Source organism: Camellia sinensis, chromosome 10 (genome assembly GCF_055761805.1).
Source record: "Camellia sinensis isolate YWXY chromosome 10, ASM5576180v1, whole genome shotgun sequence".
NCBI lineage: Eukaryota > Viridiplantae > Streptophyta > Magnoliopsida > Ericales > Theaceae > Camellia > Camellia sinensis.
The window spans coordinates 79,977,627-79,987,985 of NC_138970.1; the positions used below are offsets into that span (position 1 = coordinate 79,977,627).

The 10,359-nt window shown below is 37.0% G+C and overlaps 1 protein-coding gene across 1 annotated transcript; it reads left to right on the forward strand.

Moving 5' to 3' along the window:
- Positions 1-230: 230 nt before the first annotated feature.
- LOC145800504 (uncharacterized) lies at positions 231-10,133 on the forward strand. The gene is made up of 7 exons (XM_082890193.1): positions 231-550; positions 681-750; positions 930-1,481; positions 2,143-2,199; positions 2,546-2,602; positions 9,397-9,477; positions 10,032-10,133. Exons 1-7 carry the CDS (start codon positions 231-233, stop codon positions 10,131-10,133), a joined length of 1,239 nt encoding a protein of 412 aa, XP_082746319.1.
- The last annotated feature ends 226 nt before the right edge of the window (positions 10,134-10,359 follow it).

The window sequence follows — 10,359 nt, forward strand, 5'->3', positions numbered from 1 at the left end:
TTCCAAAATAGCCCTTTTATAAAATTATATACGAATCAACACCAATATTGTCTATCAATTCAGCAATTAAATCAGAATAATAATTAATTAAAATCCAAATCACCTTAATTAATTAAATGTAAAATATTACATGTGGCGGGGTCGTCACAACCTTTGCCCCATCCGCCTCTGCCAGTGCAAGTTGAACCGGACAGCAATGATGTCATCAACCTAACTTAGAGTTCATGAAGATGAAATCGCCAACTTTCTTAGGTGGTATTGAACCATTAAAGGCAGAGACATGGCTACTTGAAATGGAAAAATTATTTGAAGTAATTCCCTACTCTGAGACTCAAAAGGTTCTTTTGGCCACCTATACCTTAAAAGATGAAGCTCGAAGATGGTGGTTGCTAATTCGAAATTGCAATGAAAGTATAACATGGGTCAAATTCAAAGAGATTTTCTGCGACAAGTACTTCTCTCAGTGCTTTCGGGACCGAAAAGTTTTTGAATTTCAAGAACTCAAGCAAAGCAACATGTCAATAGCTGAGTACGAGGCTAAGTTCACGAAGTTAGCCTGCACCCCACATGGTTGATACGGATTACAAGAAAGCCTGGAAGTTTGAAAAAGGTCTCAATCTGGATATCTTTGATCGGGTAAGAGTGTTGAAGCTGCTTACATATGTGGATGTTCTTGACAGAGCCTTAATGGCTGAAGGCAACCTAGCATCTATGAATAAACTAAGGCTCCAACAACAACGGAATGGAGAGGTAAGAGGTCTGGGTATAGTTTCAGAAAGGGCCGCTCTTTTGTAAACAAAAAGCAAAACACGGGGTCTATAAGTAGCTCAAGTCAGAGTAGTGGGTCTATTCCAATTTGTCCTGATTGTGGAAGGAAGCATAGAGGCGTGTGTTATCGTGAATCCGGAGCTTGTTTTTGATGTGGCAAGGTAGGCCATGTAGTGAAAGATTGTTCGCTTGGATTCGATAATGCCAACTGTCCTGCAGCAAGTTCAGGAAGATCCGCTTCTGCATCTAGAACAAATATGAGAGTTAATGCTGGGAGAGAAACCTTGAGACAAGGCCTAATTTTCGCACTAGTGCTTGGTGATATGCAATACACTGAAACTGTGGTGTCAAGTATAATTCCCATATGTGCTCAAAATGCCTATGTGTTGATAGATTCTGGCTCTACACATTCTTTTCTATCGCATGCATTTTCTCAAAAACTGACGAGACCATTAGAACCTATGAATTATTTACTATCTGTATTTACGCCATATGGAGGTTCTATGGTGTGTGCTTATGTTTATCCGACATGTGATATGGTGATTGGTGATATGACATTGTATGTTGATTTGTTGCCAGTGGGTACTGATCATTTTGATTGTATACTTAGTATGGATCGGTTGATGAAGTATTGTGCAACTATTGATTGTGCGAATAAAACTGTGGTGTTTCGACCAACTGGTAGACCTAAGTTTGTATTTGTTAGGAATATGGTAATTTTTCCACCGTACTTGATTTCTTTTGTGAAAGCCAAAAAATTATTGAGAAAAGGGTGTCGGGGTTACTTGTGTTATGAATTTCCTGATGTCTTTTCAAATGAATTGCCCGAGGATCTAATTGATAGGGAAATTGAGTTTACTATTGATGTAGTACCTGGAACACAACGTACTTCTAAAACCCCTTACAGAATGTCAACCTCAGAACTGAAAGAATTGAAAATCCAACTTCAAGAACTGTTAGATAAGAAGTTTATCCGACTGAGTACTTCACCTTGGGGTGCTCCTGTTCTGTTTGTCAAAAAGAAAGATGGGTCTTTAAGGCTACGTATTGATTACTGTGAATTGAACAAAGTAACTGTTAAGAATAAATATCCACTACCCCGAATAGATGATTTATTTGACCAACTCCAAGGAGCCCAGGTGTTCTCCAAAATAGATCTTAGATCCAGGTATCACCAATTAAAAGTTAAGGCAGAAGACGTAGAAAAAACCACATTCCGGACTATATAGGGGCACTATGAGTTTTGGTAATGCCATTTGGGGTAACGAATGCACCAGCAGCCTTTATGGACCTAATGAATAGAGTGTTTAAATCATATTTGGATGAATTTGTTGTTGTGTTTATTGATGATATTTTGATTTACTCTAAAAGTAGGGAAGATCACAAAAATCATTTGAGAACTGTGCTACAGATTCTGAGAGAAAGGAAACTGTATGCGAAACTCTCTAAATGTGAATTTTGGCTTGACAGTGTGACCTTTCTGGGGCATGTGATCAACAAAGATGGCATATCAGTTGACCCACAAAAGATTGAAGCTATTGTTGACTGGCCAAGACCGACAAATGTATTGGAAGTTAGAAGTTTTCTGGGACTTGCTGGCTATTATAGAAGATTTGTGAAAGACTTCTCCAAACTTGCCATGCCATTGACACAGTTGACATAGAAAAATGTGTCGTTTGATTGGAATGATTAAAGGGAATCTGCCTTTGAAGAGTTGAAAACCAGGTTAGTAACTGCATCGATTTTAACTTTATCCAATGGTACTGATGGGTTTTAGATTTACTGTGAGGCTTCATACAAGGGTCTAGGGTGTGTGCTTATGCAAAATGAGAAGGTGATTGCGTATGCTTCGTGACAACTCCGACCACATGGAAATAATTATCCGATCCATGACCTTGAACTTGCAATTGTGATTTTTGCTTTGAAAATCTGGCGCCATTATCTGTATGGAGTAACTTGTAAAGTGTATACTGATCATAAAAGCTTGAAATATTTATTTACTTAGAAAGAATTAAACATGAGACAAAGAAGATGGTTAGAGTTAATTAAAGATTATGACTTGCAGATTTTGTACCATCCGAGAAAGGCAAATACAATTGCAAATGCTTTGAGCCGAAAGTCTAATGGAAATTTATCATGTTTGCTCACTGGCCAGAAGGAATTGTTGTGTGATCTGGAAAGAAATGAAATTAAAGTGGTTTTGCGTGAATAGGGTGGAGTTCTAGCCTCAATCTCTGCACAACTGGCCATAGTTGAGGAAGTTAAGGAAAAATAATTACAAGATGAATTTCTGAAAAAGATTATTGATGAGATTGGGTCAAAACCGAGGCTCGGATTTGTGTTTGAAGACAATATTCTGACATTTCAATGGAGACTTTGCATACCAAATTATTCTAAATTGAGAAAGCGTATCATGACCGAAGCTCACAACTTGAAATTTGCTATGCATCCAGGGAATACAAAGATGTACTAAGACTTGAAACAAAGTTTTTGGTGGCTTGGAATAAAGAAAAGCATTGCTGATTTTGTGGCTAGATGTCTACATTGCTAGCTAGTTAAAGCTGAACATCAACGACCTGCCGGACTACTTCAACCGCTCCCAATTCCGGAATGGAAATGAGAGCACATTACAATGGATTTCATTGTTGGACTGCCTTGCTCCTCTCAAGGTATGGATTCTATCTGGGTCATTAGGGATCGTTTAACTAAATCTACCTACCTTTTACCTGTCAAATCTTTGTATAATGCGGATAAGTTGGCTAATATATATGTAAATGAGATTGTGAGACTACATGGAGTTCCAGTTTCCATAGTATCTGACAGGGATCCTAAGTTCACTTCGAGATTCTGGCAGAGTTTGCAACAGGCTTTCGGAACTGAACTCGGATTGAGTAGTGCTTATCACCCACAAACAGATGGACAATCTGAACAGACCATTCAAACTTTGGAAAATATGTTGAGAATGTATGTGTTAGACTTCCAAGGAAATTAGGAGACTCATCTACCTTTGGCCGAATTTGTGTGCAACAACAACTACCATTCAAGCATTAGTATGGCTCCTTATGAAACCTTGTATGGTAGAAAATGTCGTTCTCCAATTTGTTTGGCCGAAGTCGGTGATAGACTGTTATTGGACCAGAATTAGTCCAAGAGACAACTGAGAAGGTGAAGCTAATATAGCAACATTTGAAAATTACACAAAGTTTGAAGGTGAGACAGAGAATATGAGGTTGAGGACCATGTGTTTATAAAAGTGACTCCGATGAAAGGTCAAACACGATTTGGAGTGAAAGGCAAGTTGGCATCGGGATACATTGGGCTATATGAAATTCTTGAGAAAATCAATTTGGTGACGTATCAAGTAGCCTTACCGCCAGTCATAGAACATATGCATAATGTTTTTCATGTATCCATGCTTCGGGATTATCTACAAGATCCATTACATGTGATTGAACGGACTTATGTGTTTCTGAAAGATGAATGACCAATTTAGATTGTTAACCGAAGAATCAAAAAGCTCAGGAATAAGGAAATTCTGTTGGTAAAAGTTGGTTGGCAAAACCATGGAGGGATGTATGCAACTTGGGAAACCGAGGAAGATATGATGAAAAGATACCCTGATTTGTTCCCTCTAGATCTGACATTCTTTTAGACTGAAGGTAATTCGAGTTTGGAGGACCAAACTCTTAAAAGGGAGGTGACTATAATAACCTCGAATTGTGATTAGCCACTAAACCATGATTAAGAATGCTTAATGAGTAATTGAGATGAAATCTCGAGTTAATTGCATGTGTTATATGTTATTTGTGTTTATATCTGTTGTCGTAGAAATATATGTCTATGTTTCTGTTCTATTCTGCAAATTGAAGGCCATATCGGCCACATAATCTGAAATTGACTGAGAATACATGCTATTTAGCATTTTTAGAACTTTATGATAGGTTTAATTGAAATTCGATTCAGAATGAATTAATTAGAATAAAATAGATAGAATTAACTAAGCCTAATCAAGTTTAATTAAGCTTAATTAATTTATGCCCATATAAGGCAACTTGTTGACTTAGGATCATTAGATACACTTTCTTTTTCTCATCTTTGAGTTCAAAACATGAGGGAGAGAGAGAGAGATCAAGTGTTGATCTTGGAAACCAAAGGATAGGAAGAAGATTTGTAAAGAATTCAAGGTTTTGGACTTAGAGACTCCAACAATTAGCCAACTAGAGCTCAATTGGGAAGTTTAGGTGAGAATTCAAGCCTTTGATTATTAATTAAGTTAGCTAATACATGAGTTCAAAAGAAATTCAAGATTAAGACAAGGATTGAGCTCATGTTATAGGATCAAAGCTTAGGACTTGCATGCATGCTCATTTCATTGTGTTTTGGAGATGTTTTCAAAGAATTTCCTTTTTGCATGTCCTTATTTTGGCTTTGTTCTAAGAATTCAACATGTTTTTGAGTTAAATACCTCATTTCATCACGTTTTAAAAGCTTTGAAGTCAAGAAAATTCATGCATGTTATCTTCATGTTATGTTCTTTAAGTTTTAAGTTTGATTTTTCACAATTGGCATGCTTTTGGGCTTTGATTTTGTGAAATGATTTTGAATTCACAATGTTTTGCAAGTTTACATATATTTCCTCAAGTTTTGGGCCCAAAAGGATGTGTTTTGTTGGTTTGAATTTGAGTTTTGAAGCTTGGAGAGCAATATGGAAATTCCAAAATTTGCACCCTTCGCTTGAGTGGTGGAGTTTGCGCTCGAGCGGAGAATGCGAGCTCTAAGAAGTTTTACAGACTTTTACAGACCACTCGAGCATAGGAAATTGTGCTTGAGCGGAGACTCTGTTTACCCAATCTTGCGCTCAAGCAACGGTCAAGCAGAAAAATCAAGCAACCAGTACTTTTGCAGACTTTGCAGACTGCCCGAGTGACCAATATTGCGCTCGAGCGGACTGCCCTGTTTTTGAAAATTTGACTAAATGTTCTAAAGTACATTTTGGCATCCTCATTGCATCTTAGGCATTCCTAAGCCTTAATTAGGATATAATTAAGAGGATAAGGTTTGGAAACACACCAAGAATGAACCGAAATAAAATAAGTACTTTCCAAGTGTGTGTTTCAATGTGTATCCATTATGTGTTTGTGTAGGTCACGCACAATAAGCTGTCTGATCTGCCTGCCTTATTTGATCTGCTAGCGGAGCCATCTGTGAGTAATAAGTTAGTAAAGCTATGTTCAACTTTATTTATTTTCTATATGATGAAATAAGATCTGTTTTCTGAAATGTTATGTTCTGTACAATGAATGATTGTCTAATTTCTAACATGTATTCGTGGCATCCTTATCATCTTGTGATATTTGTTAGCTGTTACTTGGTATCGGAGGTTCCATTATGGTACTTAGTATATCTATTATCTGTTACCCATATCGGAGGCTCAATTATGAAGCTTAGCATATCTGTCATCTGTTACCCAGATCCGAAGGTTCTTTTATGGAACTGGTTACTCATAACCACCATCTGTTCTGTATCTGCTTTGTATCTATTTTGTATCTGTTCTATTAGCACTAATGGATGTATCACGTATGATTAAGCATGAATCTCTGACTTCTGTATATAAATCTGTTTTTGATTTCCGAATTTGGTATGGGACATCATTTATTAGACCATTTACTTTATTATTATTCATTGGGCTCCCGCTCACAGTATTATTTATGTATGTAGGTGAGCAGGTGCCCAACCAGGCTCAATGATGAATGCTTGGAAATCTGTTTTGTCGGCCAACCTTTGTGCCTCCCGAGGAGGTTTTGGAAAAGTCATGTGGTCGTGTTTTGTGAACTAAGTTTAAGACTTCGTTTTCTCTTGTAAATTTTGAACAAGTTTCTATTTATCTATATATTGGGCTAAGTCCCCTTTTGGTTTTATCTGTATATATGCTTGGCATAAGACTAATGTAAATATGACGTCACATGTATGTATATAATGTTTTAAATTTCTATTCTGTGTATGTCTGCACAGCTCAATGAACTATGTATGTTTTATATATCTACTTTCATAGCCCCTTATTATGTGTTAATTTGCTTAGAGGCCTTCGGTAATCCCAAGATTACTGGCCGGTTACAACGCTAAACCTATAGGGGCGGGTTTGGGTCGTGACAGGAAGAGATGGTGAACAAGTTTCACAGGAAGTTCTTTCAAGTCCAAGAAAAAGTCACAATACTCACACTTGGGCTAGATGTCCAAAAAGAAGGTGAAGATATACTAGATTATGTCAAACGATTCCAAGATAAGGCCATTGACTATCATGAACCAATGGATGAGGCTCATTTAGTCAGCATATGTGTGGAAGGTGCCATACGCAACTACAAAATCTTCTTGGAAAACCATAATCTGCCACATTTTCTACCTTGATTGAAGCAGCTAGAAATCTTAGTACCACAAGCCCCTTACATCGATCTCGCGAAAGTCACTGCTATGCTCGCAGTAGTAAAGTTGTTGCGGTAACCTCCATAGAAGGGAGCCGCTCGTAAGGAGAGGCATCGTTCTCTCGAAAAAAGAAGAGTTACGATGATAGAAGCCCATACCCTTACAACATCGAGAATGTTAAGGCGTTGGTTAGAGAATGGGTAGCCGACGGTGAACTTACTTTACCTCCGGTTAATGTACCCTCAACTAAGAAGACAAAGAAAGTCTAGGTTATTGCATCAATTATAGAGCCACTAGACACCCTACTAGGGACTGCTAGACTCTGAAGAGTATCTTCAAAAAGAAAATTGCGGCAAATGAGTTGAAATTCAAGAACGAGGGTAACCGTGATGTAAAAAAGGACCCTTATCCTAACCACAAGGGGAACGAAAAAAACATACATATGATTGGGTATCTTGGGCCTGTACGTGATCAAGTGCACATGGCATCCTACTATGATGAGTTATAAGAAATTGCAATGGGCCAACTCTTTGAAACACTACATGCGGAGGGAAAACTCGCAGAGGATACCCATGCCCATGCCTTACAAAACTCTGTTAAGTTTCATACCTTCTTTGACCAACTGGGGCTAAGCCAGGCCGCCAAGATAGAGGCAACAAAGGCCTTCATCAACATCTCCAAAGTGCATCATGCTAAAGTTACTGTGGTTAAAGAGCATGTGTGCGACAACCCCGATTTTTAATTAGCCCATAATTCATAATTAAGAATGCTAATTAAGTTTTAAGAATGAGATTATGTGTTAATTGTGCATTTTGTATGTGTTTTGCATTTCTATCTGTTAGCCGTAGGAATATCTGTTCAGAATTCTACTTTGTTCTGTTAATTGAAGGCCTTATAGGCATTTGAACATGAAATTGACTACGTCAATGTGTTAATTTGAATTTTTAGAATTGTATCGTAAGTTTAATTGGAATTCGATTCGGAATCAACTAATTAGAATAAATCGATCAGAATTAAACTAAATTACTTATCTTAAGCACACTTAAAAGCTTAATCAAATTAAGCCTATATAAGGCTAACGTGACTTAAGAACCTTCCATATCTATACACTTACACTTCACAATCACCCTCTTGAGCATACAAACGTGTGAGAGAGAGAGAGAGAGAGAGAGAGAGAGAGAGTATGAAAGAGTTGAGCTCAAAGTTAGACAATTGGAGAGAATTGGAGAATTCAAACAAGAATTGCTAGAATTCAAGGGAAATTGAGGACTCTAGGTAAGAATCATGCTCTAAAACTTTGCTTTCAAGACATTAGTGTATGAATTCAAGAGGTTGAAGTGATTAACATGAGAGCTAAGCTTAGATTATTGAATTTGAGATTAATCCATGCATACATACATAAATTATGGATTTTGAGTTTTATTTCCAACAAATTCTTACATGCAAGTGCATATATTTGCTACGTCTTGGGAGTTCACCATGATTTTCCATGAGAACACTTCATTTATTCATGTTTTGGAAGTTTTGAATTCCTATCATTGTATATATACACATGAAGTTTTAATTTGGTTTTGAAGAATTAGAAACACACTAAAACGAATTAAGTTACATTTCGCTAAATATGGAGTGTGTGTTTCAATGTGTATCCGTCATGTGATTGTGTAGGTTACATGCCATTGTCCGTTTGATCCATCTGTTCTTTGCGTGGAGTTATCTGTGAGTAACGACTCTGTAAAGCTATGTTTGATTATAAGTATTTTCTGACAGATATGATAAGCTCTGTTTTTCAAAATGTTTCTGTATAGATAAATGATTGTCCAATTTTTGAAATGTATCGTGGCATCCTTAGCATCATGCGAATCTGTTATTTGCTATTTGTTACCACGTACTAGGGATCTCTGTGGGTTCCATTCATGGAACAATTTGTGAAACCTATATGGTTATTTACTACGATTGTGCACAATCATCTGTCTGATATGAATATGGGTCTTGATGACCATCTGCTCTGTATATGGGTCTTTGTGACCAATCTAATCTATTAGCGCTAATAGATGTACCACATATGATTGTTTACATATCCAAATAAGTATATGAATCTGTTTTAGATATGAATTTTGATTTCTGACACTGTTATGAACATCATTCATAAAACCTTCACTCTATTGTTATTCATTGGGCACCAGCTCATTGTTTATATTATACATGTAGGTGATTAGGCGTGTGACTAGGCTTGAGGCTTCCAGCCTGGATTTTGTTTCTGTCAAGCCAACCAATGCGCCTCACGTGGAGGTTCCCAGAAGTCTTGTGTCTAGTGTTATGTTAAGTGAACAGTCTAAGTTTTATTTTCTTACGTCTTTTGGACATGTTTTTGGTTATCCGTAATAGGGCTAAGTCCTTTTTGTTTTATTTGTATTTGGATGACGTAAGAATGATGCATTTAATATACGAATATAAAGTTTGAAATTTTCTATCTCATATAAGTTTGCACAGCTCTATAGACATTGTATATTTGTTATTTTTTTTCGCTAGCCCTTATATTATGAATCTGTCTCAGAGGTCTTTAATCTTAGGATTACTAGCTGGTTACGATGCTAAACCTATAGGGGTAGGTTTGGGTCGTGACAGAGTGGTATCAGAGCACAAGTTGTACCACACACACAAGTCCATAAGAGCTATGGGATTTTCTAGAAAAGAAGTAGGGACATTACATCAGCATGCGTGAGTGTGTGTGTCATTATATAACATATTTGAAACAATATGAGATGAAATATACTAAAATTAAACACTATAAGAATTGTAAAGAATTATTTGCCTATGCTTATTAGTGCTCTGTTTACCTATAGAATATGGAAAGAACAAGAAATGCTGATGATTCTGAATCGTCCGATGCTCAGATGGTCCGACTTGAAAGAATACTTGAGGTTTTGATAGAATCTATGCGATAGAAACAAAGACAGCAACCTTTGCCTCCTTCGCCCTCACCGATGCAAGTAGAGCTGGTAAATAATGATATTATTACCTTGACTCAAAAGTTTAACAAGATAAAGCCACTGACTTTTCTAGGCAGCATTGAGCCATTGAAAGCCGAAACCTGGATGCTAGAAACTGAAAAATTATTTGAAGTGTTTCCATGTTCTGAAACTCAGAAGGTTTTACTGGAAACCTACACTC